Source organism: Vigna angularis, chromosome 11, assembly GCF_016808095.1.
Source record: "Vigna angularis cultivar LongXiaoDou No.4 chromosome 11, ASM1680809v1, whole genome shotgun sequence".
Lineage (NCBI taxonomy): Eukaryota > Viridiplantae > Streptophyta > Magnoliopsida > Fabales > Fabaceae > Vigna > Vigna angularis.
In genome coordinates, this window is record NC_068980.1 from 20,239,978 (window position 1) to 20,267,232 (window position 27,255).

At 33.5% G+C, this 27,255-nt stretch overlaps 3 protein-coding genes across 14 annotated transcripts; 1 reads left to right on the top strand and 2 right to left on the bottom strand.

The window, feature by feature from the left end:
• Positions 1-335: 335 nt before the first annotated feature.
• Positions 336-5,070, bottom strand: LOC108332408 (uncharacterized). 10 transcript variants are annotated; one of them, XM_052871295.1, is made up of 6 exons: positions 4,918-5,064; positions 4,744-4,849; positions 2,369-2,435; positions 1,546-1,675; positions 1,347-1,453; positions 336-663 (listed from the first exon to the last, which is right to left on the bottom strand). In XM_052871295.1, exons 3-6 carry the CDS (start codon positions 2,405-2,407, stop codon positions 427-429), a joined length of 513 nt encoding a protein of 170 aa, XP_052727255.1. In that variant the 5' UTR covers positions 2,408-2,435; positions 4,744-4,849; positions 4,918-5,064; the 3' UTR covers positions 336-426. The 10 variants fall into 10 exon arrangements, with proteins under 10 accessions (XP_052727255.1, XP_052727250.1, XP_052727257.1 ...); XM_052871290.1 differs by lacking the exon at positions 2,369-2,435 and having other exon boundaries at positions 4,931-5,070; XM_052871297.1 differs by lacking the exon at positions 2,369-2,435.
• A 5,379-nt stretch (positions 5,071-10,449) lies between these two features.
• LOC128194663 (uncharacterized) lies at positions 10,450-12,291 on the top strand. The gene is made up of 4 exons (XM_052870222.1): positions 10,450-11,024; positions 11,119-11,342; positions 11,427-11,684; positions 11,763-12,291. Exons 1-4 carry the CDS (start codon positions 10,965-10,967, stop codon positions 12,289-12,291), a joined length of 1,071 nt encoding a protein of 356 aa, XP_052726182.1. The 5' UTR covers positions 10,450-10,964.
• Positions 12,292-15,900: 3,609 nt separating this feature from the next.
• Positions 15,901-21,377, bottom strand: LOC108332477 (uncharacterized). Of its 3 annotated transcripts, none has more exons than XM_052871298.1 (10): positions 21,178-21,377; positions 20,551-20,689; positions 19,440-19,476; positions 19,149-19,276; positions 18,998-19,069; positions 18,222-18,351; positions 18,023-18,129; positions 17,525-17,566; positions 16,320-16,532; positions 15,901-16,208 (listed from the first exon to the last, which is right to left on the bottom strand). In XM_052871298.1, exons 1-10 carry the CDS (start codon positions 21,294-21,296, stop codon positions 16,140-16,142), a joined length of 1,056 nt encoding a protein of 351 aa, XP_052727258.1. In that variant the 5' UTR covers positions 21,297-21,377; the 3' UTR covers positions 15,901-16,139. The 3 variants fall into 3 exon arrangements, with proteins under 3 accessions (XP_052727258.1, XP_017423250.1, XP_017423251.1); XM_017567761.2 differs by having other exon boundaries at positions 19,440-19,584; positions 21,178-21,375; XM_017567762.2 differs by having other exon boundaries at positions 19,440-19,584; positions 20,551-20,684; positions 21,178-21,313.
• Positions 21,378-27,255: the final 5,878 nt, after the last annotated feature.

Here is a 27,255-nt window from a genome sequence, read left to right on the forward strand (position 1 = left end):
GAGAGCATGCATTCTCAATAACATGCTTATTCTTTGTCTTTTTTGTACCATTTTGTTATGGAGCGTGAGAACATATTGATTGATGTAAAAACTCATGAGAAGATAAAAATGAAGAAAACATAGCAAAAAATATATTCCTTGGCATTATTGCTTTTGAGAATTTTAATTATCTTCACAAATTGGTTTCTTAATGAAGAAAAAGATAAGTACGGATAAAATTTCAAATTTATCTCATTTAATAATCTCAAATACATCGAGGTAATTAATCAACGAAGGTCATAAAACAATTAAAAGTCAAAATGACACACTTAGTTTCCAAATATCATAATGAATAATAGAAAAAAAAGTTCAATCGTGTTTCAAATTTTTTAGGACGGGATATCTAATCCTTAACTAACAAGATTCACAGTATAAAACTTGAATGTCCTAGAGACTTGTGGCCCCACACACCTTAGCCATAGATCTATAAAAATGTTCTGTGACTCCTGGAAAATGAGGAGTGATGATAACATTCTTAAATTTAAATATCTGGTCATCAGGGTTAAAGGGCTCAGTCCAAGCAACATCAGTGCCTAACCCTCCTAAGTGACCTGATTCAAGGTTGTTCATCACAGCCTCATAGTCCACAATACCACCTCTAGCAATATTTACAAGAAGCGCACCCTGAAAAATACATTTGCTTACTAACAAGGAAATTAATAAAAAAACTACAATAAACTAGCAAATTAAACCAAATGATATTTCATTAATGTTGCATTTGCTTGTTTTTCTACAAATCATGTAGTGTTAGCAGGAGAACTAATAAATTTGTGATGAGTTCACTGTCAGAAAACAAAAAGAAAATGGTAAGAACAGTTATAAACGAAAACCATCATAAAATGGCAGGTCTGCAATAATCTTTTCCATACTTGTGAATGTACAGGTCTGCAAAAAAAGTTCATTTATACTATGCGTAGTTCACAGAATGCACATAAAACCTTTTAGAAAAAAAAGGAAGAACTAGATGTCACTGAAGCTATTAAGCACAAACAGATTCATATTAATAATCAACTTAGATTATGCATTAGTACATTGGTTGGTTACTAATGTTAAGGGGAAAAAAAGACTTTCTTAATAAGAACACATATCTAAACGAAAAGGGCAGATGAAAGATAGGATTAAAAAATATACAAACAAAACCTTTTCTGTTTACCCATTTGTCAACATCTATATCAACCATCTACCATAGTTTTAAGAAACCATAGGTTTCCGCGAATCTCAAAAACTTTAATAAAAAAACAAATAGGGAACCAAAGTGGCTGAAACTAACTAAAACAAAATAAATGAAGGACGGCAAAAGGCACCACCATTTCATTGTTTAATCTTAGGCAGCAAACAACAATGTCAGCCTTCCTAGCAAAGTCATATATATCTTCATGACTACCCTTCACATCAACAAGATCACGTTCATCATCTTCAACAAAAAATAAAGAACATGTTATGAAATAGATGAAAAAATGAGGCTTATTACAAGTTATGGTCCACAACAATTGGAAAGCAAAATACTTCTGCTTAATTTGATAGCGTCTTGTGCGTATGAAGCCCAGCTACGCTTTGTAGCCATAACTTGTACACCAAATGGCTGCAAACGATTTGCTAAATCCATTCCAATGTTCCCAAAGCCCAAAATGAATATCTACATTATCATTAAAAATTAGTTTTCCACAAACAATACATTCAATTATCACGAACATAACCATGTATAGAAATGACATTTTCTGAGGAAAACAAACGTAAAATGAGAAAATTGACTGTCTTCAAGGTTGTTTTACCCTTCTACTATTTAACATAATAGTATCACTTCTGGCTGAAGTACAGAAAATATTTGGTATACAAATAAAAATGTAAGCAATTCTGGGGTGGGGATCGTCTAGGAAATGACTCTGACTAGATACACCCAGAACTGAAGTCTGAACTAAATATAATTTTCATAGCCCAAAACGAGCACTAAACCTTATCATCATTTGTTTAACCCAATACTATTTAATAAAATGAAACTTAATTCAATTAATCTTAGACTTCCAGAAAAGAAAATATGTATCTAAATATATATACATGTCATCCATATGAATTTTGTAAGCACCAAGGCAACATCTGAAATATATTTCATTGATCATCTATTTCCCTCCTCCCTCCTTTAAAAGTACAAGTAATAGCTTTTATTTAGTTAGATTAGGATGAGATCCATTTTTATTTAGGTATGTAACCATTACGAAAAACAACCAGGAACAAGAACAAAAAGTGGTGACCAGAACATTTAGTTAGAATAAATATGGAAAACAAGTATCTTCCTCAAAATCTGCATTAAACCTCAAGTGACAGCCCTTACCTGCAGCTTTATTTCTGAGTTGGAAAGGGCATCAAACATGATTCAAGCTGCAAGGCATTTGTGAGGACTAGAAAGATGAAGTATCCAACATACATTGAAACGCCAGATTCAATGGAAAAAGTTAACAGGTTTCTGGATTTCTAAGCACAAAAGCATTTTGAAATAAAGCATAGAATAGAAAGATTTACTGTCACTGTATCACAAAAGAGACTTAAGTCGTAAAAACCAATTCCACCGTGGATAGCTTTTTTATCAATAAATTTCGATTTAGCAAATTCAGAAGAAAACACTTAAAAAAGACATGAATGATGTCTGTTTAAGTGCACTAAATAACACCAGAATTGAAGTTATGATAAAGTAAAATACAGCAATTAACAAAAAATGACATGAAACACAAAAAGTGCAATTAGGAATGACAGAGCATAACACATCATTGCTTCATTTAAGCATCAATACAATGAAATAAAAACCAAGGCAACTCCTCAAGTATGTTGAAGTAAAATAAAAACATTAGGTGATAGCACCTACGGCATCTGTACTCTTTCATTGTTTTTGAGGACTCTCTGTACACATTTATTACTTTGTGAAACAAATTTAAAACGAAATGCATTTCCTATTAGGAAACCTTTCATTGAATATAGAAACATGTTTCTGTATGAACATTATTTGAATCATATATATAAACCTTCCACTTAACATTTGGGATGCACCAACAACTAGACCATTCATTAAGTTTTGTTAGGTTTTCCAAATTGGATTTGGTTGACTTGAAACAAAAACCTCTATTTGGCCTACTAGGATGCAGTTAGGTTTGCAAATAAATGTTTTCCATGAGAAATTAAGGAAAAAAAAAGGCAGTTCTAACAAAATTCTCCTTCTCCTTCTCAACATAGTTACTTTCTTCATTGTCATGTCTTGGTTTCGATTACTTCGGTCAAAAATTCCAACTTTTGCTAAAATTTCTTCAGCCATAAAACTAGGTGGGTTGTTAGCAACTACCTTCAGCAGCTTTTATACGCTAGAATTTGAAGTACGCCCTCTCGCTCGACCACCACTGAAAACCCTAATCAACTTACATGAACAGATAGATAGAGTCGGATTATTGACAGCGGTAAGTAGGGGCATCGTTCGGGGAGAAAATTCACCTTATCTCAGATTCTTGCTAATAAGGAAGATTTCTATGATATCATCACTCGCTATATTCGCAGTGAAGTCGAAAAGTTAGGTATTGACATTGATAGGGTAGAAATGGTTTCGTTTCAATACCCGGAAACCAATAGGATTTTTATAAAATCCTTGAGAAAATAGTTTCGTTATCAATCTAGTAAATAGGAATGAAAATGAAAGGGATTTTTGGGTTTTTCTGTAGATGAAAATGAAATGGTTTTTCAAAGGGGTTTTTTGGGTTTTTCTGTAGATGAAAATGAAAATGTACAGAAAGTGAAACCATATCCAGGGGTAAATGTCCACATAACCTGCCCTACGTAAATTAGTTAGAACTTGATCAATCAAAACACTTGCAGTAGAATTAGAAAAATATATATTATCATAACAGCGTAACTTAAATACATCCTTACTATAAGGATTTTACATTGGGAACCAATTAGAAATCATGAGGCAATTCATATTGGAAGACAGTGCAACTCATGAATAAATCTTTATTCATGTTGATTCTTCCAGTCTAACTTGTAACCTTATAAACTTTCATGGACCAAATTAAGGTATTTGGTAAACAAGTTTTCTACAAGAGCTTATAGCTGCCCTAAACTACTTCAAATAGCATATAAATTACATAAGCCTATAGCTATTTTTTCCTTCAACTTATATCCTTTATATTTTAATATACTTACTGTTTACCCTAGGTCTCTTAATTGTTCACATGTAACTAGTTTTTTAGTTATTGTTTTAATTATTACATATTCTCTTTTTACTAACTCTTGGGTATTAATTACACTATTAACTTTTAAAAAAATATTTTATCATAAAAACCAACAGCCAAAACTTTATCCTACTCTATAGTTAAGACATGCTAAATGAATAATATGACGCCATTGGGCTAATCTAAAATGATAATAACCTAACATGTTTGTCTATACAACAAAAATAGAATACACCAAAAATTCATCATATATCTCATGTTACCTTAGATTTACTAGTACTTCAATAATTAATTTTACTAAACATTTTTAATAAGTTATCTTATAAGTTTTTAGTGGGAACTTATAAAGTTTAATAATCATAACCCTTTCACCTTATGTTTCCTGTCAAATTTTCAAACAAAGAGTTAAGGAACAGAAGTCAAAATGCAATATCACTCATCTTTCTGCTGAATCCATCTTTCCTAACAGATATGGGGGGAAACACTATGAACAAACCTCGATAAGCCACTGATCCCTTGATAAGCCAGCCATGACTTTTTCTCTAGAGGCAATGACCCTGTCTCTGCCACTGTGACTTTCTCTTTCAGGTAAACAATACCCGCTGCAACATTTTATAAAAAACATATTTGTTTCCGAAACCATTTCTACTCTATCAATATCAATACTAACTTTTCGACTTTACTTTAACCCCATTGTAACCTAGTTGCTGAAGATAGCTGCTAACCACCGCTTAATTTTATGAGTGAAGAAATTTTAATAGGGGAAGAGAATGCGGAAGAGTGTACTGGGGAGACGGAAAGAGGAGATCTATACAAGGTAATCGAAAACCTAAAAGAAATTAATTTAAAAATAAAAAAAAAAGTTGAAAAGTTTATTCACGATAATTTATCCTTAACAGAATTTGTGATGATTATTATTATTATTATATTTTTGTTATTATCATTATTTTTAATTATTATTTAATATATATTAATTAGTATAATTTAATTTAATATTTGGTTTAATAATTCAGGAAGTCCCTTTTTTGGAGCAGAATCTCAATTTCGTCCCTTATTTTTTTGGTTTCTCAATTGGATCCAAGTTTTTTGAAAATTGCAACAATTGGGCCTTTAACCGTTAAATTGGGCCCAACGACGTTAGGCTATGTTTGACGTGGCACGTTGGATCCCGTTTTGTAATTGACGTGGCAGGCGTAAGTAAGGGCACCTTAATTGACATGGATAATTATAATTTTTAAAATACAAAGAAAAGAAAAGTACGAATGAAATATAGGGATTGGGATTGAGATTCAATTTTATGGAATTAGGGATTGGGAGAAGTTTGTTCTGAGATTGAGGGGTTCTTGTAGGGTTCGTGCAAAGGTCCATGAAATTCACAAATTGGGGTATGAAATTGGGGATTTAGGGTTTAATCGAAGTTGACGTTGACAGAGAGCGTGCTTTTGTCGTCGTGGTTGAAGTTGTGGGACCTTGTTCCGCTGGAATCTCGAGTGGCCAGGTCAGTATAAGTTTGGTTTTGTATTGATTATTGATTACAGAGGTCATATGTTGTGTTATTTTTATTGCGATGTTGGGTTGTGGTCCCTGTGGTTTTATTGTGTTTCATTTTTTATTGCGTTGTAGTGGTCCCCCCATGTTTAAAGTTATTTTTCTCTGTGTGTGTGAGTGTGTTTTGTTTATGGTGTTAATACATGTTTTGTCGTCATGTGATTGCATTATAGGTATGTAAAAACATATATATAGTGTTTTGCGTCATGGACGAGGATATTGAGGTTATCTTTCACCATGGAGGGAAATTAGTTAATGATGGGAAGCTTAAGTATGAAGGGGGGGAGACATCTAGGTTTTTGTTTGACCCAGATGTTTGGAGTTATTTCGTGGTTGTTAGTGTAGTGAAAGGTTTGGGATACGATGGGTTTAAAGATCTGTGGTACTCTGTAGGAGGGGCTTTAGTGTTGGATGATAAGTTAGAGTGTTTGTGTGATGACACTGGTGCCATGCATATGGTTAATTTAGCTAGGCTGAATGGTGAGGTGCATGTGTTTGTGATACACCCTGTTTCTGAACCCCAAGTCATACATATGCTGGAAAATGTTGGTAATGATGAAGGACAAGTTGAAGAGATGACTGATGTTGATGGTGAACAGCAAGAGATGAGTGATGTTGATGGTGAACAGCAAGAAATGGGTGAAGAACAAGTCCAAGTTGAGGCTGTTATGGAGGAAGAGGGAAATGGACTCCAACAAGTTGGTGTTGTGTTGGAAGAGATGGGTGATGTTGATGGGCAAGTGGAAGTTCAGGCTGTTGTTGAGGAAGAGGTCCATGGACTTGATGAAGTTGGTGGTGTGTTGGAAGAGATAAGTGACGTTGATGGAGAAGTGGAAGTTGTAACACCCAAATATTTTAAAGGGTATTACTGATAGTAGAGACTAAATTAATTTGATATCTCATATAAACAATCAAACTTTATTTCAATTACTCCAAAGTACAATACCAAACTTACAAACTTTAAACAATATAGTCTTCATCATTGAAATTTCAACTTATAAGTTTTACACAACATAATCTTCCCAATACAAATTTATTCTTTTTACAAAAATCCCTGAAAGTTTTTTTCCTCGCATCTCTCTCATCTCTAAGCTTTTTCAACCGCATCTGCAACATTATCTAATCACATATAACATGAGTTATATGATCATAGAACAAACAAATAAGGGTAAGCCAACCATATCATATCAATCATTAAACTTGTAATAAGAATAGTTCAAACATGTATTTCTACAATTACTAAAATATCATTACCCCGATGTCATTAATTCATCATTATCAAAATCAACTTCCTCAATTTCATAAACCTTACAATTTTACCATGCTTACTCACGAAGCCTTATGGTCAGACCGCTCTCTGCCTGCTTCCTTAAGCCTCACCTGTATACTATGTATTACTCTCTGAAGCCTTATGGTCAGACCTCTCTCTGCCTGCTTCTATAAAACTTATGAACCACATATTTATGTCAAAGCCTTATGGTCAGACCACTTGCTGCCTGCTTTCATAAACCTCAGGTGTTACTTTGCTCATATCAAGCTCCCATGATATAAACCGAACATACTACTTCCCGTAGGAAACATCATTTCATAAGCAATGATTTCTTATATCCACTCCAACATTTCATCAAATCAACATTTCATACCCTCTTATCCACTCCAACATTTCATCAAATCAACAATTCATAACATCTTCTCCGCATAACTCAATCATGTTCATTCTCTAATCATAATTTGACAATAACCTATTTTGGTGTCAATAAATTAAACATATTGCCAGATATCATACTTCATATTATAAACTCATTTTGACCATACCGAGTATAACTCAACATATTTTCACCAAACAAAGATCATGGATCAACCAAAATATATCAACATATCTTAGGAACTACATATTAAAGTCTGGGCTCAATGTAATGATAAATAAAATATATATGAAATTTTTTTACCATGATAATATTATGCATCTACAATCAACTTGTTTTATTTTATTTTCATCCTAGTAGAGATTTTCCTTTACCCCAATTGGTCACCAGAGAGGACCCAGATGTCTGAACGCATCAAACTCACCTTCGACGCCAGCACATATGACTAGTCACAACTGACTGGACCAGGCCAGGGCTGCTCTATGATCAGGGATGTGCCAACTCAGGTTTTTAAGGTTCCTCTATCCTACCAACAAAGGGAGGCCTTCAATAATTAACAATTTATTTATTTAATTTATCTGCCTTGTTTTCTTATGCTCTAAATCTTAAAATGCCTAATTTTACTTCCTCTCACAACAACCTCAAACACTGTTTATATATTTAATACCCATATACAAGCTATTACAGAACCCTTATTCCAAACCTTCCAACAAGATTAATTTCAGCCAACAAACTCATTCAATAAATTCATCACAATAAACATCCATAATAGAATTCATACAAGATAATTATAAACAATTAACAATAATAAAACATTACTATAAATGGTCATAGAAGAATACAATATTTGACAATCATAAAAATAATCTTAATATAAAAATTCATGGGGAAACAAGAAGTTGAATCTGGCAGAGCCGGTTAGACAACTTCTAATCCATCCATCAATACAATATAATTAAATAACAAGAACAATACATGTATGGGGAAATAAGAAGTTGAATCTGGCAGAGCCGGTTAGACAACTTCTAATCCTTCCAAAAATGCAATAAAATAAATAAGCAAAGAAATAAATAGTTTGGGGAAACAAGAAGTTGAATCTGGCAGAGCCGGTTAGACAACTTCTAATCCTTCCAAAAATGTAATAAAATAAATACGGAAGGAAATAAAAAGTTTGGGGAATCAAGAAATTGAATCTGGCAGAGCCGGTTAGACAATTTCTAATCCTTCCAAAAAAACAATAAAAATAAATAAGGAAAACAATAAAATGTTTGGGGAAACAAGAAATTGAATCTGGCAGAGCCGGTTAGACAATTTCTAATCCTTCCAAAATACAAAAATAAACCACTAATAACATACAATTGGCATAACATAATCAACATCATATTTTACAACTATCACACTTGGATATTAACACAAAACATACTCTTATTTAAAATTCAAAATCATACAGAAACAAAATACTCCATATTCAAGATTTAAAATCAGACAAAAGAAAAATTATAGCATATTCAAGACTCAAGATAATACAAAAAGAAATACTCAAAGTTAGCTTCCCTTACCTCTATTCCAGACTTAGTTTCCTCTTCTCAAACCGTTCTCCGGAAACTTCCAGAATTTCCCCTCTTTAACTATAATTTCCTCCAACTCTCTTCTCTCACAATTTCTCTAGAATTTTGGTGCAAATTTTCAGCCTCCCCCCCTTGGCTATTTATAGCCAAAAAAATTTTACTATTCATTTTTTACTATTCATTTTTACTATTCACTTTTACTATTCATTTTTACTATTCAAAAATTATTTTTTATTCATCATTCTTATCTCTAAATGATTAATTCTACGTGGAGTGTTCTCTTCCACAATTTATTTTAATATATATTTTTTTTAACTATTCACTATTCACTATTCACTATTCACTATTTACTATTTACTATTCACTATTCACTTTTCTTAAAAAAAAATCCTAAATAAGTTATCAAAAATTTGAAGCTCTCCCTCTAGAATTACTATAACTTTATATCCAAAAATTTACATTTTTCTATCCATTAAAATTATTATTACTAATAAATGTTAAAATTTACAATTATAAATATTTTTTTTTTATGGATCTTACATTTTAACTTACAAATATTTTCAAGGATCTTACAGAAGTTCAGGCTGTTGTGGAGGAAAAGGTGTATCAAGTTGAAGAAGTTGGTGGTGTGTTAGAAGGAAATATGGGTGATGTTGATGGAGAAGTGGAAGTTGATGTTGTTATGGAGGAAGAGGTGCATGAAGTTGAAGAAGTTCCTGGTGTGTTAGAAGAAATGGGTGATGTTGATGGAGAAGTGGAAGTTGAGGCTGTTGTGGAGGAAGAGGTGCATGGAATTGAAGAAGTTGGTGGTGATGGTGAAGATGAAGGTGAAGAAATGAATGAAGTTGAAGAAGATGTGGAAATCCGAAGTTGGAATTCCTCTTTTGATGGAAATAGTGAGTGGTTGGAGGGGCTTGTTGATGTCAATGTTGGTTGTGATATAGATGATGATATACATGCAGATTTGGAGGGAAATATTCCAGTGGAAGTCCAAAGTGTGTCAAATGACTTTAGTGGACCATATTCCAGTGGGAGTTCTGACAACATGTTTGATGTTAATGTAGAGGGTGGGAATGATAGAGGTTTGTCAGATGATGAGTGGGAATCTGAACAATTAATTAGTGCAGCAGACAGTGATGAAGACAATACCGATGTAGAGGGTTATGGGAGTTTTGCAACATTTGTTTTGCCAAAAAGTATGGTTGACTTCAAGTGGGAAGTTGGGACATATCTTGCTGAAAAACAAGACATTTTGGATGCTATTAAAAGTTATTCCTTGGATAATGGAAGAAATATTAAGTTTGTTAAGAATGATAAAGAAAGAATGAGGTTCAAGTGTTTGGGTGCAAAAGGTAAATGCTCATGGAAGTTGTATTGTGCTTATATGAAGGCAGTCAAAACATGGCAACTGAGAACTATGTTGGACAACCATACCTGCAGCAGGGAGTTCAACCTTAAATTAATTGATGCCAAGTGGTTGAGCAAGAAGTTAGAGAAAACAGTTAGAGAGAATCCAACAGTTAAGGGTGTGGATATAAGGGAAAAAATTCAAAGGAAATGGAACATTGGTATTTCAAGGTGTATGGCTTATAGGGCCAAAAACATAGCAACAGAGTATATTGATGGGTCTTTCAAAGAACAGTATAAAAGGTTATATGATTATGCCCATTTGGTTGCAAAAAATCCAGGCTCAACAGTGAAAGTAAAGGTTGAGGATGTAGCGGATGAAGTCCTTTTCAAGAGATTTTATGTATGTCTAAAGGGATGCAAAGACAGTTTTCTGTCATGCAGGCCAATTATTGGTTTAGATGGAGCATTTTTGAAAGGTAAGTACGGTGGTGAGTTATTAACAGCTGTGGGAAGAGATGGAAATGAGCAGATGTTGCCTATTGCGTATTGTGTTGTTGAAGTTGAGAACAAGGATTCCTAGAGGTGGTTCTTGGAACTATTGATAGATGACCTTGGAGGGGCTGAAAAATGTTCTTCATTTACCTTCATATCAGACCAGCAAAAAGGTAATAATCATCATTAATTTGTACTTGTACATTTGAACTTTAGGCCCTCAAGTATTGGTTGCCTGTATTCTTTACTTGTATATTTGTATTGTAGGGTCTTCTTCCAGCAATACAGGAATTGCTTCCTGGAGTTGAACAAAGGTTTTGTGTGAGGCATTTGTATGCCAACTTCAGGAAGAAATTCCCTGGAAAAATCCTCAAACATTTAATGTGGAGGGCAGCTACAGCCACACACCCACAAACTTGGGAGATGGAAATGAGAAACATCAGAGGACTGAACGAAGATGCTTATAAGCATTTGATTGTCATCCCTCCAAGGTTATTTTATTATTTGTTGTAGGTTATTTGAGAAACATCAGAGGACTGATATAATGTTAACAATTATTTTATTATTTGTTGTAGGTATTGGTCAAGATCAAGGTTCACTTCAAGAGCTAAATGTGACACCTTAGTTAACAATATGAGTGAGAGCTTCAACAGTGTCCTCCTAACTACCAGGAGTAAACCCATTATTACCTTGTTGGAGGAGATACGGCTGTACATCATGCAAAGATGGGCCAAGAACAAGTCAAGGATATCATCATTTACTGGATCCATTTGTCCCAAGATCCAATCCAAATTTAGAAAGGAATCCCAGTTAACTAAAAGTTGGATTCCTAGGTAAATTCCATTAATGATTTTTTTGTTATGTTAATTAACTAATGTGGTTGATAATTATTGTTGTCTTCTTCTACACAGTTGGTCAGGCAACAAGCTATTTGAAGTTCGTCACATGTCCAACAGTGGAGATAAGTTCATAATGAACATAGATGACTCCTCATGCACATGCAGAACTTGGATGATCACTGGAGTTCCCTGTTGTCATTCATTAGCTGCTATGAAGTTCCTCAACATTGATGGAGAACAATTTATTGACCCTTGCTACATGAAGTCCACATATGAGGAGACATATTCATCAATTATATATCCCATAAATGGAGCCAACATGTCGAACATAACTCCATATCCTGATGTGTCTCCTCCACACAAAAGAGTATTGCCTGGAAGACCAAAAAGAAAACGAAGACTAGAGCAATGGGAAATGAGGAAGGATGATTCAAGAATGACCAAATATGGGTTGCGGAAAAGATGTGGCATATGTAGGGAACATGGCCATAACAGAAGTCGTTGCCCATCAGCCACCCAAGCAAGACCTTCAGCCACCCAAGCAGGACCTCTATCCACTCAACAATCTAAAATAGCACATCAGACACAACCTGAAGCCTAGTACACTGTAGGAATGCACTTTTGTAATAGTTTAAGGGTAGAAAACACCTTACTGCTTTTGTAAGGCACTTTTGTAATAGTTTAAGGCAACAAAGTAGTACATGTAGCAAAAACATGCAACATTCTGCTTCATACAATCACTGTTATTGTGCTTCTGCTTTTGAAAACACATTGAAAATTCTGGTTTAATGGTTATTTTGTTGTGGTTGAAATTCCGGTTTTGGTGTTATTCTAGTTTAATAGTTATTTTGCTTCTGCTATTGAAAACACAGCCTTGTATATTTGTATTCTGGGTTAATGCTTTATTCTGTTTTAATGATATATTTGATTAATCATGGTTGTGGTTATCACTTCACTAAGAAATCACGTTATATGCTTGGCCAGAACTTACAAACAATACTTTGCATTACTTCCTTACCAAAAGTTACAAACTTTTGAAGTCAAAATAACTTTGCTTCAGTGCATCCTGAGTACATTCCATCATAATTACAATCAAAACACTTCTATGAACGACACAATACTAGTGTAACTACAATCATGTTCACAACACAAAGAACACAAACAATCCCTAAGAACACGTTAAGCCTATTTTCCAATTTCTTCACTGACAAGTCTAAATCACTTATAATCTTCCATCCACTTTCCATTGCTTCTCTGTTCAACAAAGTCTCAGTCTTGCCTTCACGCTTTACACTGGTTTCCCTTTCCACAGTCCCATCATCAGCATACCATCTGGAGTAATTGCAACCACCATCTTCACCACCATTCTGAGAGAAGAAAACATCAATTACGACAACCTCCAACTAAAAAAACAACAACAAAAATACCTTACCTTGAACTTAGGGCAGCTCCAAAATTGCTTGCCTCTGTTCTTAGATGTTCTCGCAGTTTTCACAACACATTTCATCTCACAATAGCAAAACGAACCACCACTGCTACATCCTCCTCGACCACCAACACAGACCACATTATCGTCTTCCTTCCACCACCCACTGCATGACGAAGACGAACAAGGATGGGCCATCTTCAACCACAACGAACTTATCCACCTTCGAAGAAGAACAAGCTCAATGAAAACTCGGGCTGTTACTAGGGATTCAAGCACATATTTATACAAATTTATCTCCCTTCAACTTTTCTCCCACACTTTACCAAGTTGTTTTTTTAAAAAAAAACCTAAATGCACATCAATCAAGCACGTGAATTCAAAAAATTCACCCCAGCGTGCCACGTCAATTACGAAATGGGATCCAGCGTGACACGTCAATTACAAAACGGGATCCAGCGTGACACGTCAATTACAAAACGGGATCCAGCGTGCCACGTCAAACACAACCTAACGCCGTTGGGCCCAATTTAACGGTTGGGACCCAATTGTTGCAATTTTCAAAAAATTTGGATCCAATTGAGAAACCGAAAAAATAAGGGACGAAATTGAGATTCTGCTCCAAAAAAGGGCTTCCTGAATGATTAAACCTTAATATTTTAATCAAATTTAATATATCTTAATATTTTAATACAATTTAATATATCTTAATATCTTAAAATATATTTTATTAAACTAAAACAAACAAAACATATTTAAAATAAAATTAAAACAAAAAAATTCAAAAAAAAAAAAATAACTTATGTGCTAGATTTCAACCTATGCATTCTCCTTTTTTTTATAAACGAATAAAAAAAAATTCAATAACAAAATATTTAAAATTGCATAATACAAGTACGACGCTTGTGTTTATATTAGTAAATATACTTTTTTTGCATTGTTATTTTTGAATTATATAAATTAAAATTTTAATATAATTTTTAGAAAAAAGTTACTTTTTGAAAACAAAACAGTGTTGAATTGCATACTCTAAAAGTGACTTTGAATTTACATATACTTTAAAATAAAAAATCACTTGTAAATTATATAATTCAAAAGTTATGTTTATCTCTTTCAAAAATAATTAGAAAGTAAATTTATCAACGAAGTCACAAAACAATTAAAAGCAAAAAGTGATACAATTTGGTCTCCAGATATCATAATGAATAATAGAAAAAAATAATAATTTAATTTTGTTTAAAAAAAATCTAATATACTTTTTTAACTAACAATATTTATAATATAAAACTTGAATGTACTTCAACTTTGCAAATGTTGTCTTTAACTTAAACAAATTTGGACGCTCTTTGGTTGTCTACTATAGTAATGAAACTAACTACGATAATAACGAAATAATAGATTCAACAAACATCAAATATTATATTTAAGTATTATTTAGAAAATAAATTTTAAGTTTAGTTTAAGCTTTGAAAATCAACAAATCTATACCTACTTTTTGTGAATTAATTTTATTTTAATCTACGTGAGACTTCCATAAATAAACTTTATCAGTTCCTCCTTGTTACGCTACTTTGGATCCATCGAAAATAATTATAAATTAAATATTTTTTTAAGAGAAAAACAAAATGAAAAAATGACCTACTATTGACTATGACTTTCCACTGAGAAATTTATGCACTTACACTAAAGAGGACTGATCAAGATGGATAGATTTTCTAAACTTTGAACCTTAAAAATTCTTGATACTTTTTATTAGAAATTTTAGATTCCGAATTATCATATTTTAGATACATAAATAACTTTGTTTGAAAAATCATGGAAAGAGTAATAGTTTTCTTGGGCATGACTCATATTTTACAATATGAACATTGAGGACAACCGTATTTCAATAACATGAGCTAAATTTTGGTCTTTTAACATAGTAAACATCTTGAAGAAGTCTGATGACTAAGTTGTTCATGGCTTATATCATTTTTCTTATGATTGATGCCCTTTCCTAAATTTGAACTGCTCAAATTTTAAAAGGCCTTGTTTATCAAACTTTTGCAGTTATTATGATAGCTTGTTGTTTCACCTATCATTTTGGGTATTCTATTCGTAGTACTTTTACCGTGCTTCAAAATTCTGGTACGTAAATTCTCAAGTGTTGCAAAATATGTTAGATAAGAGTAGTAAATGCATAGAAAGATATAAATCATATGCATAATACTTTTTAAAATGTTTCAAAAATAGTTGTTTGTTTTGGGTGTTTTTCCAACAAAAATATCCAAATTCAGTAAAGTCACTTTTGTCTAAAATGTTGTCACATGAATATAAGGATTAAAAGAAATTAAGAAAAAGTTTGTGAAAATGTTAGTAGACAATCATGTTAGTCTAAAATTATATAAAACAATAAAAAGGATTTTTCATTTCAAAGACCTGTTTGTCTTAATTTTTAGAAACTAATGTAATAACACTTATATACTTGATTTTTTAACATCGGCTACAAAGTCAAGTAAAGCATTTTGACGAATTGCTAAACAAAGAATAAAAGAATTAAAAGGATGATAAATTTTATTAACTTGTGGGGTAAAAACAACTATGAAAAAGATGGATTAAACATTAAAATTGTCAACAAACTACTCTAATTTCAATCTTAAGTGTCCATTATCTCAGTAAACATCGAAGTTGATCATTTCATTCATAGTATTGACAGAAGTAATTAGAAACATGGAATTATTTCTTCCCTGCAATATGCTTTAATTCTTTCTGTATAGAAAAGACCAAAAATTAAAATATCAGGAATGAAAATGCAAATAAACCATTCATATAACTTTGACAACAAAGTATCACTTTGTTTGGTTTCCAAAACCCACTACTAAAGAACAATTGGTTCTCCCCAACGATAGAACAACAAACGCACAACACATTATAGCCTGATCTCAATTTTCATTTCAAAATGCAGTGTTTTGGCACCTCATAATTCTTCTTATATCATAAAATTCAGGAAGTGGACGATAATGAAATGATTTGTTTGTCGTAAATCAATTAACTAACTCTATCCCTGTCAAAGGAAGCCCGGCATGAAGCTGAAGAACAACTTCACCAACAGCCTGCAATGGAACCATAGGCAAGAAAAGTATCAGTTGACAGGAATTTATTAGTCCTCTCTTATTTCTTTTAAGCATAGGGCAAATGAATATTTGTGAAATGGCCCCACACACCTTAGCCATGGATCTATAAGAATGTTCTGTGACGCCTGCAACATGAGGAGTGATGATAACATTCTTAATTTTAAATATCTGGTCATCAGGGTTAAACGGCTCAGTCCAAGCAACATCAGTGCCTAACCCTCCTAAGTGACCTGATTCAAGGTTGTTTATCACTGCCTCATAGTCCACAAGACCACCTCTAGCAATATTTACCAGAAGCGCACCCTGAAATATACAATTGCTTAATAACAATGAAATTCATCAAAAAACTACAACTAACTGGCAAATTAAACCAAATGATATTTCATTAATGTTGCATTTGCTTGTTTTCTACAAATAATTCGGTGTTAGCAGGAGAACTATTAAATTTGTGATGACTTCACACTGTGTCAGAAAACAAAAAGAAAATGGTAAGAAAAGGTATAAAAGAAAACGTCATAAAATGGCAGGTCTGCAATAATCTTTTCCACACTCGTGAATGTACAGAAACTTTAGTCTTGTTAAGAGACTGAAAAAATAAATACAGCCCAAAATACAGAGCCAAACATAATAAATATAAAATAACTGAATCTAAAATTGTAACGGAATCTGAAATTGTACAGAATATTCAACACTTGGACAAGACTAATAACTCCCATCCCTTTGGGTCGCACCCAGGCTTTCTAATTTCAACCTTAATGGCTTCGACTAAAGCATCTCCTTTGATGAGTTCCATTTTCATGGGAGGTATATTTCTCATCAATCATCAACCATCAACATAATAAAAGAAATTGATTACAAAATCTTATTCTGTTTAAAAAGGTTATTACCCATTTATGATTTGTGTAAGTCCTATTATTAAAGAATGGGGATTTACTCAAGAAGGAACAAATAATTATTACAGAATTCTGATAATAAGGAAAGTATCTCCTTCTATGTGTCACCTCTTCCAACTGAGAAATAACTCAGTTACTATTCACTGTATATTTTCCCTCTTATTTATATACCAAATAACTCAACGGATTAACCAGATTCCTAGATAACTATTGGAATTCATAAGTTATTCAATAGTTTTAATTTGAAAATATTTCATACTGAGGTATCAAAGATCATATAACCAAAAGTATTTTGACATTTACCCATCTTCAAGATCTTGTACATGCATTATGAGGCTAACTTCAATAAAAAGAAAATTAAGTAAATCAGGGAAGTAAGTTCATCTCAAATGGTAAACACACCTTTTTCATAGAAGATATGAACTTGTTGTTTATAATACCAGCCTGAAAAACATCATATCCAAGTCAACAAGCATTTAATGAAAAAAAGTTCATTAATACTATGATAGTTCGCAGAATGCAAATAAAACCTTTTAGAAAAAAGGAAAAACTAGATGTCACTGAAGCTATTAAGCACGAACAGATTCATGTTAATAATCAACTTAGATTATGGATCAGTTCATTGGTTGGTTACTAATGTTAAGGAAAAAAAATTAAGACTTTCTTAATAATAACACATATCTAAACGAAAAAGGGAGAAGAAAGATAGGATTAAAAAATATACAAAAAAAACCTTTTCTGTTTACCCATTTGTCAACACCTATATCAACCATCTACCATAGTTTTAAAAAGCCATAGGTTTCCACCAATCTCAAAAACTTTAATAAAAAAACAAATAGGGAGCCAAAGTGGCTGAAACTAACTAAAACAAAATAAATGAAGGATTGCAAAAGGCACCACCGTTTCATTGTTTAATCTTAGGCAGCAAACAACAATGTCAGCCTTGCTAGCAAAGTCATATATATCTTCATGACTACCCTTCACATCAACAAGATCACGTTCATCATCTTCAACAAAAAATAAAGAACATGTTATGAAATAGATGACAAAATGAGGCTTATTACAAGTTATGGTCCACAACAATTGGAAAGCAAAATACTTCTGCTTAATTTGCTTGCGTCTTGTGCATATGAAGCCCAGCTACGCTTTGTAGCCATAACTTGTACACCAAATGGCAGTAAACGCTTTGCTAAATCCATTCCAATGTTCCCAAAGCCCAAAATGAATATCTACATTATCATTAAAAATTAGTTTTCCACAAACAGTACATTCAATAATCACAAACATATCCATGTATTGAAATTACACTTTCTGAGGAAAACAGACGTAAAATGAGAAAATTGACTGTCTTCAAGGTTGTTTTACCCTTGTACTGTTTAACATAACTGTATCACTTCTGGCTGAAGTACAGAAAATATTTGGTATACAAATAAAAATGTAAGCAATTCTGGAGGAGGTGGAGATCGTCTAGGAAAGGACTCTGACTAGATACATCCAAAACTGAAGTCTGAACTAAATATAATTTTTATAGCCCAAAACGAACGATAAACCTTATCATTTGTTTAACCCAATACTATTTAACAAAATGAAACTTAATTAAATTAATCTTAGACTTCTAGAAAAGAAAATATGTATCTATATACATGTCATCCATATGAATTTTGTAAGCCTTTAAAGTATATTTCGTCGATCATCTATTTCCCTCCTCCCTCCTTTAAAAGTAAGTAATAGCTTTTATTTAGTTAGAATAGGCTGAGATCCATTTTTATTTAGGTATGTAACCATTACGAAAAACAATAACCAGGAACAAAGACAAAAAGTGGTGACCAGAACAGAATATTATTGTTTTCAAAAAACAAAAATCAATACACTCACAGTTTTACCGAATAAAGTTTCAGTAACTGGCTCTCCAAGCTTCTTCTGTTGTATGGAAACTTGCAGTTCATTCTGCATGAACATTATTTGTTTTCTTCAATATGCATTTAGAAAGAACGAAAATTTTCATTTCAAACTGAAGATATCATACTTGCTTTCGGAGGAGACCTAGCATTAGATATATGGCCATTTCAGCACATGAAGCTGAATTTCCTGTAACATCACTTGGGATCCTAGCAACTTTGATTCCATGCTTTGTTGCAGCATCAATATCAACACCTTGGAGTAAAATTTTTGATTCATCAATTTGAAACTCCAGTGAGGTTTAACAGGACGGGATGGATGAAAACATAAAATGCAAAATTACTTCCACAATAAATATGGAAAACAAGTATCTTCCTCAAATTCTGCATTAAACCTCAAGTAACAGAAATTACAGTACCTTCCAGCCCAACACCATACTGCATTATCAGCTGCATCTGAACGGCACGAGAAATTATATCAGAATCTAGCCTCATGCTTTTTACTATGCAGACATTATAGTTGGCAATATCCTTGCGCACATCTTCAAAAGAGAGAACATCAACCTACAAACGCCACATACGGCTTATTGATCTGAGAACATTTTTCCCAAAGTAATACAAAGATTGTATAACCGCAAGGCTAGTAGTACTATCTAGAAATTGTATTGGTCGTTATCTTAAGCCAGAAGTAACTGCACATAGAAGAGTTACCTAATAGGGTAAAAACACAAACACAAGTTTTACTCACAAATAGAATGCTAAGGAAACACTCATTTATTCAAGAAAGCCAAAAATCAAAGTACAAGGAACCAATGATTACTTCAAGGGTTCAGTAATCTCCACCTAATTTAGGAAAGCCTAAATCACCTAAAATTAATCCATCCATTGCTCTTAGAAAGGAAATTCAGACATGTAGTCTCCATCCCATGCCAAAATCGTCTTATATTCATCTGAAAACAAGGTACCTTGCTTTTACCTCTAAACTCTAACCTTTACACCGCAAAATTTCAGAGGACTTGGAGATTCCTAATTCGTTGCAAATGGTTTCTATATTGAAATACAAAGCTAGTATGAATTACATGTGACAAAGAAAAAAATAATCATCATTATTTAGTTGTCACAGTCCAGTTTAGCATGACTTGATTAATCACACAGAAATCCAACGACATGTCATCAGCAAACTACAGTACAAACATGTTCACCAAAGACGAGGAGCTATCTCAATAAAACTTTTAATTAGCAAGTTGGATACAACCAACATGTAGTATTGATTGCATATTATGATATGATTCCGCATCATATTTGTTAAATGAATGATTTTCCAAATAACATGCTGTATGTATATTTGTGAGAAGCAGGGAAGTGAGGTGTCCAAACAGACACAACAACAAAGTCTTTTCCCACAACTGAGTTTGGCTAGATGGACCATTTGAAGGCCTTCAACTTGGTTAAAAACACAGAACAGATAAAACCGGAGTAGTTCAATTGCTAGTTGGATATGATGAACATGTATTAACAATTCTATTTTACCTTGATATTGGGATGATTTTGCAAATACTCTGCTGTATATTCATGAGAAGCAGGGAAATGGGGTCCACAAAACAAAACTCGAGTGGTTTGTTTCTCGACATGCTTTACCATGTTCCCATTACTCTCCATGAGACCTATTCTACAACATGAAGAATATTGAAATAAGAAAAGACTGCAATTCAAACACTGCAATAAAGTCAAATTGTAAATCCTGGACTGAAGACAATTCAACTCGAGTTGGATTAAGTCCTGTATGCATCGGCGGCTTCCATTCTCATGTTTTCCTCTCTGTTAATTTAACAGTCACTCTGCACATGGAAGGTGGAAATAGCTTGTTCCGAGGAAAAAAATGCCATTTTTTTAGTCCCAGAAAGGCATTTGAAGAACTCCGTTTCTCGGATAAATTAATCTTTGGAAAATAACTGATATTTTGAAAATTTTATCACCAAACTCCATTTAGTCAAACAAAGACCAAGTCAATTTCATTCCGAAACCCCGGGCTGGGCTGAAGACTCAATTTAAATCTGAATTTCAAGGCATTTTAAGTTGGGTGTGTGGGATGGGTTGATGTAGCCAATATGGGTAAATTGAAATTTGAAGGCAGAAGGAGAGAAAGAAAGAACGTACGAATGAATATATTCGAAAAATGATTTGGTTGTGGTGCGATGAAGATGGTGCAAGCGTTGAGTCTGTTGGGATGTGATTATCCGGCAAGAGCAAATGCGACCTAACACAGCCCTCAACATAATAATATAACACTCTTCACATCAGTGTCTCTTTTTCCCACTCTTCTAGGATCAGAGTACTCTGTTTAAGCCGCTTTCTCTGTTCATTATTACGCTGCTAGACATATTTTATGTTATCAATTTCCAAGTTTGAAATATTTTTTGTATTATGTATAGGTTAGTAATATAATTTTAAGTAATGTTTAGTTATGATTTGAATATTAATATAATTTAATGTAAATTTTTTAATTTAGCTTAAAATAATTAATACTATTTTAGTCTCTATTTTCTCCAGTTTTATTTGATGTGAGACTCATATTTTTCGAATGTTCAATGTAATCTCTTATATCGTAATTTATGTTTAATTTTGTACTTTTGACTAACTATGAAAATGTCCACAACAACAATCAGTGACACATCACCCTTGACAAGTCATCATCATCTTCTACTTCCCAAAACCCTAATTTTCCCCTACACATAAACTCTAGCCACCACCTAACCCTATAGGTGCCACTGCTACGCTCACAGCCAGTCACCATCTTCGCACTTCCATCATCAGACATTTTGAAACCTTAACCAAAAACTTTTGGCGAACATATCACGCACTGGCCGCGCCATTGTTGCAAACGTTCCGCCACAAGCATCGCGAAATCGAATCGTGAGTTCCTCGCCCTTTAAGCAACATCGTTGTGAAGCTTCTTCATTCTCACCAACCACCATCAACCTGAAACACAGAAGATCAAAACCCTCAGAACCAGAAATCTCCTTCAAACTATAAGCGCGATTCGCGCCGCAACGGTGAAGAGCCACTAACATTATCACCAATCTCTCGCGAGCAAAACCCAAATCGTAGAAACACAAAGCCGAATTACGCAAGCATCTTCAACCGTCGCACCAACGCCTCTCCGCAAACTTCTCCACCACACTTTCTCGCGTGATGGCACTGGAGCAAGCTTTTCCCCAATCTGTAGATGCAAATATGAAACCCTAATTTTGCGGTGAAGAAAAGGGTTGCCACATGTAAAGCCCTCATTGGCGCGACCATCCTTAGTCAACTCTGGTCCTAGCCACGTCAACCAATAACTGTCATATAATTCACTGATTTGTAATGTGCCGTTAACGATTTAAACGTCCTTAGCCAAAAGGACAAAATAGAACATAAATTACCATAAAAAAGACTGCATTGAACGTTAAAAAAAATGAATTCCACATCAAACAAAGCTGACGAAAATATGGATCAAAAAGTGGTATTAAACCTTTATTTTATTATATAAAAGAGAATGTTTATCTCGTCTTTAACTTTCATTCTACTCCTCTTCATCCATATTAAAAAGATAAAAGTTGGTATTTTACACTACATATCACAACATATTTCCTTTTCAATTCTCTTATTCACATAAACTCAACATAAAATATTCCAAATACTGTTTTCTGCTCTTTAACATTCTATTTTACTCTCCCTATCTACTTCTCTATCATCGTCATTTGTTTTCTCTCATATACCCATCGATAACTTTCAATGATAACCATGTTATGTGTGATAACATAATTAATTACATTAGTAAGCATGATCTATTCTAATGTTAAAAATTAAATAAAAAATTAAATAAAGGTGTTCTCCTAGGAGGACAAAACACTTATGCTTTGTTCTTTTGTAGTGATTTGGGAGAGATGATTTGAGTGGATTTGAGGGTAATTTTTTTGTTGTTTTTTTGAGTGGATTTGTGGGTAATTGAGAGTGGATTTGGAAGTAAAGTTTGTGAGAATTAGTGTAGGATTTGATTGATGTGACAGATTTAAAAAATTAGTTTAATTGGTAGAAATTAAAGATTACCAAAATGCTCCTAGTTATTAAAGTAATATAAAATGTTATTTATTAATGTTATATTTAATTGTAAAAATGTTTATAAAGAGACCAAAATTATAAATAATTTTTAAAATTAATTTTTAAAAATTCTAAAAATTATAATGTAGTAAAATGAGTTTATTTTTAAATGTAGTATTTGTTTGTAATATAATTTACTACCAAGTAGTATCAATTTATTTGTTACGAAAGTGAGATTGATTAATTTTAAACAAACATATAATTAAACGAAGTTATAATATTACATGATCGAAAAAAAAGTGTCAACATAATAACATACAAATATATTTGTAATAGTTCATGATGACCTTGCTTCAATGAGGTATCGTTGCAATCTATTGAAATGATATTGTATTGGCATCCCTATTAGACGTCTTGTATGGGATGGATGCGAAGATAAAAAGTTGAAGCACTGTCTGAATAAATTCTAATCTTCAATGTTCATAGTCCGTAATAAGTTTTCAATTTCTTCTGTAGTTGGATTAGATGATTGAATCCTAACATTTACCAGAGATATTCGACGCTCCATGGCCTATGTATGTCGTTCAAGAGCAGCACATAGTCTTCTTCTTTGATTATTTACTTCTTGCAGTTCATCTATGATTCGAGAATCCATCTGATTTGCATTTCATTAAGTTGACCAATAAATAAAAGTATGAAAACTGATGTGCTATAGAATCCTAACATTCAAAAATAGGTAATGTAAGTTATCAAACACATAAGTCAATTTAAGTAAAAAAGTCATGTAATGCATTCTCGGAATAGTTATCAACTTAATCATCTAAATGGTGAAGAATTAAATTAACATTTTTATTCAGGTGAGCAAATTGGCGGTTCATGTCGAGGGATAGGTTTGCCAAGTTATCTTCAATACGTTGAACTTGCACTTGCATTTGTTCCATACCCTGCATTCTATGTTGCAAGTCTTGTACCCCCTCCCACATTTAAGTCATCATATTAGGATTTGAAAGATGTGGAGGAGGTTGCACAGGGTTGTCATGATGGTGTGGTTGCTCTTCTTCTTCATCATCACTGACAGCGTGTTGCCAAACACCGTTGACATTAACAATATTTAACCTCTTCAAAGAATTTATTGAAAAATGATGTCTGGTCCCAATATGAGTGTTGGCATCGGCATCAACATGTACTCCACAATATTGCATGATTTGGGTGATCAGGACACCATATGGTAGGGGTGTGTCACTGGCCTTGCATTTAAGCATATGTTGCATGATGTGATGAGGCCAATTGATAGTTATATTATTTTTAAGCACCCGTATCATAAAGATATCCTCTTGCAATAACTTTGCAAAATTTCCAGGTCGTGGAGTCAGCATATGGACAATAACATAATGCAGAAGTCTATCATTAATATTCAAACACCCAACTGTTTTAAGACGTTGACCCTGCATTTCTGGTCTAACCATAGTAGCTAATGTCATCTCCCGATCATACGGAAAGTCATCTGGGACATTTGAATAAGACAATTTTTGACCCTCATACTTCATATTAGCAACATTCAACCAATCAGCAGGTTTCAATCTAATTCTTCTCTTGTTGACCTCACTAAGCAAATATCCATTTGTAGAAATCTTCAGATTTGAATAAAAAACTTTGATTAAATCCGGATAGAAGGGTCCCTGCAATGTAAGAAATTCGACCACCCCTTGAAATAGAAGATGATGTGGGAAAAATACCCTGAATCGGCAAATGATTTGAAATTCATTATCTTTAGACCAACAATATTCCTTGTGTAGAAATCATTTGCATAGTTTTCCATCTGATGGCTGTGAGTGAAGAAACAACGCTGATCTAATTGTTCTGCAACAGATGGTCTGACATAGGCTGCATCTTCTGGCTTAGTGAGAGTTTCTTTTTCCTTACGACTTTTTCTAGGCCTTTTGGTTGATGATGAGGCCATTTGACAATTTCTTCAACAAAACAATTAATGAAAACAATTAATGAAAACAATAACAAGGTAAGTTATAACAAATTATTGAATATTAAAAATAACAACAAGAAAAGACAAACCATTAGAACATAACCATAACCATAACCATAACTTAAAAATTGAAGATGGATGAAAACCAATAAGTCATAATTACATTACAGGTACATCTCATAATATAATAGTAATACAACTAGTCAGATAAGACATCCTAACAATCAGCACCCGAGATCATTTTACATAATTTATTCCACCGCTTGTGTGGGGGAAGTCCCATCAACCTCTTTGTACATGTGGGGTTTCCACATAAGAAATCATAACATTGCTCGAGCAAGTTTTCATTGGCAATATTCATAACACTCAACATTTCATAAATATCACTCTCTGTGTATGTGTACGCCGATGTGCGACGGAGTATTTGATTTCTATCTTCCATTGCTGAGACTTGACGCACGGCTGCATCAGAAATTACACCAAAATGAACATTTGTAGAGCTAAGGACATTTGTGAAACCATCCAGGCTGGTCGTCAACTTATCAAATTGAGAATCAATGACATCGATCATAGGTGCCTTCCTTTTGGAGCCTCGTGAGGATGAAGTTCCACCGGATGGAACGGAAGGCACATATTGAGTCTGCCCTGGACTATATTCATCCACAGATGGAGGAGGTGATGGTGGACTTGGGTCTCTATACCCCGTCCTGTCAGGCTGTTCTTGAATGTACTCAATATTCTTATTCAGATCAACACTAACATGAGGCCCAACCCGCTATCGACGTGCTTGACGAGCGGTCCGAACACCACTCCCAGTAGCTCGATCAGTCGCCCATAACTCCACCATTAAATCGTTGTCGCAACTGAAAATCGCGACGGGACGACGATCTAAAAAGAAACAGGTTTTGAAAAGAGATTTTGGAGTCGCCACCATAGTTTATTATGGAAAACTACGGAAAAACCATAAAATAATAAGACACAGTCCGCGAAAACCAGATTCTAGGTTCGGAAGTCGGTTACGCGTAGGGAAGGTGTTAGCACCCTACAGCGCCTGCCCAAAGGCAATACCTTTAACTAAATACGCGAATATGATGTGGTTTTCAAAATGTTTAACTGTCCCTAAAATAAAACTCTAAATAAACAAAATATATTTTTTAGTTTTTAGGGCCTGACAAGGATTGACCTTTCTCCTACGTATTCTCATTCAAAATGAGAAATCAGGGTTACGTAGTTCTTTCGGAAACTGTTTGAGAAGTTTGTTTGGAAATTGTTTGAAAATTTGTTGTGAAATGATTTTGGATTTTTGGGAAGTGAACCTGACAAGGACTAGCCTTGCTCCTACGTATCTCCACTTTTGATAGAGAATCAAGGGTAACGTAGTTCTAGCAGAGAGATTACTTGTAGTTTGGGAATATTTTAGTATTTTTAATAAAGAAGGAAAAGGTTTTCTAGCACAAGGCCTACGCGAGCGGTCGCACGTGTGCTTAAACCTTTTCAAAATATTTTTATTTGATTTTTAACTTTTGTAAAAGAAAAGAAAAAGATTTTCAGCACAAGGCCTACGCGAGCGATCGCACGTGTGCTTAAACCTTTTCAAAATATTTTTATTTGATTTTTAACTTTTGTAAAAGAAAAGGAAAAGATTTTCAGCACAAGGCCTACGCGAGCGGTCACACGTGTGCTTAAACCTTTTCAAAATATTTTTGTTTGATTTTTAACTTTTGTAAAAGAAAAGAAAAAGATTTTCAGCACAAGGCCTACGCGAGCGGTCGCACGTGTGCTTAAACCTTTTCAAAATATTTTTATTTGATTTTTAACTTTTGTAAAAGAAAAGAAAAAGATTTTCAGCACAAGGCCTACGCGAGCGGTCGCACGTGTGCTTAAACCTTTTCAAAATATTTTTATTTGATTTTTAACTTTTGTAAAAGAAAAGGAAAAGATTTTCAGCACAAGGCCTACGCGAGCGATCACACGTGTGCTTAAACCTTTTCAAAATATTTTTGTAAATTCTTTTATTTAAACTATAAATATTGTATTATTACATATATATTTTAGGATAAGTAGATGTCTAAAATAAATAAATAGAACAAAATAAAATAAGAAATAAAATAAATAAACAAAAAAAATGGGAATGGCTGAACGGACATTGGGGACAATATTCAGGATAGCGAGCG

What these genes read in the sequence shown, in the direction of transcription:
- LOC108332408 (XM_017567662.2), bottom strand. Translation starts at nt 4,890, where the DNA reads ATGGTTTCGGAAACAAATATGTTTTTTATAAAATGTTGCAGCGGGTAT. An exon ending in CGCTATCAAATTAAGCAGAA is followed by an intron (nt 1,454 to 1,545) that starts GTATTTTGCTTT and finishes TTTTTGTTGAAG; the next exon opens with ATGATGAACGTGATCTTGTT. An exon ending in TAAGATTAAACAATGAAATG is followed by an intron (nt 664 to 1,346) that starts GTGGTGCCTTTT and finishes TGTATTTTTCAG; the next exon opens with GGTGCGCTTCTTGTAAATAT.
- LOC128194663 (XM_052870222.1), top strand. Translation starts at nt 10,965, where the DNA reads ATGACCTTGGAGGGGCTGAAAAATGTTCTTCATTTACCTTCATATCAG. An exon ending in CATATCAGACCAGCAAAAAG is followed by an intron (nt 11,025 to 11,118) that starts GTAATAATCATC and finishes TTTGTATTGTAG; the next exon opens with GGTCTTCTTCCAGCAATACA. An exon ending in TTGATTGTCATCCCTCCAAG is followed by an intron (nt 11,343 to 11,426) that starts GTTATTTTATTA and finishes TATTTGTTGTAG; the next exon opens with GTATTGGTCAAGATCAAGGT.
- LOC108332477 (XM_017567761.2), bottom strand. Translation starts at nt 21,296, where the DNA reads ATGTTGAGGGCTGTGTTAGGTCGCATTTGCTCTTGCCGGATAATCACA. An exon ending in AAAATCATCCCAATATCAAG is followed by an intron (nt 19,585 to 20,550) that starts GTAAAATAGAAT and finishes TGGCGTTTGTAG; the next exon opens with GTTGATGTTCTCTCTTTTGA. An exon ending in TCATATCTTCTATGAAAAAG is followed by an intron (nt 16,533 to 17,524) that starts GTGTGTTTACCA and finishes TGTATATTTCAG; the next exon opens with GGTGCGCTTCTGGTAAATAT.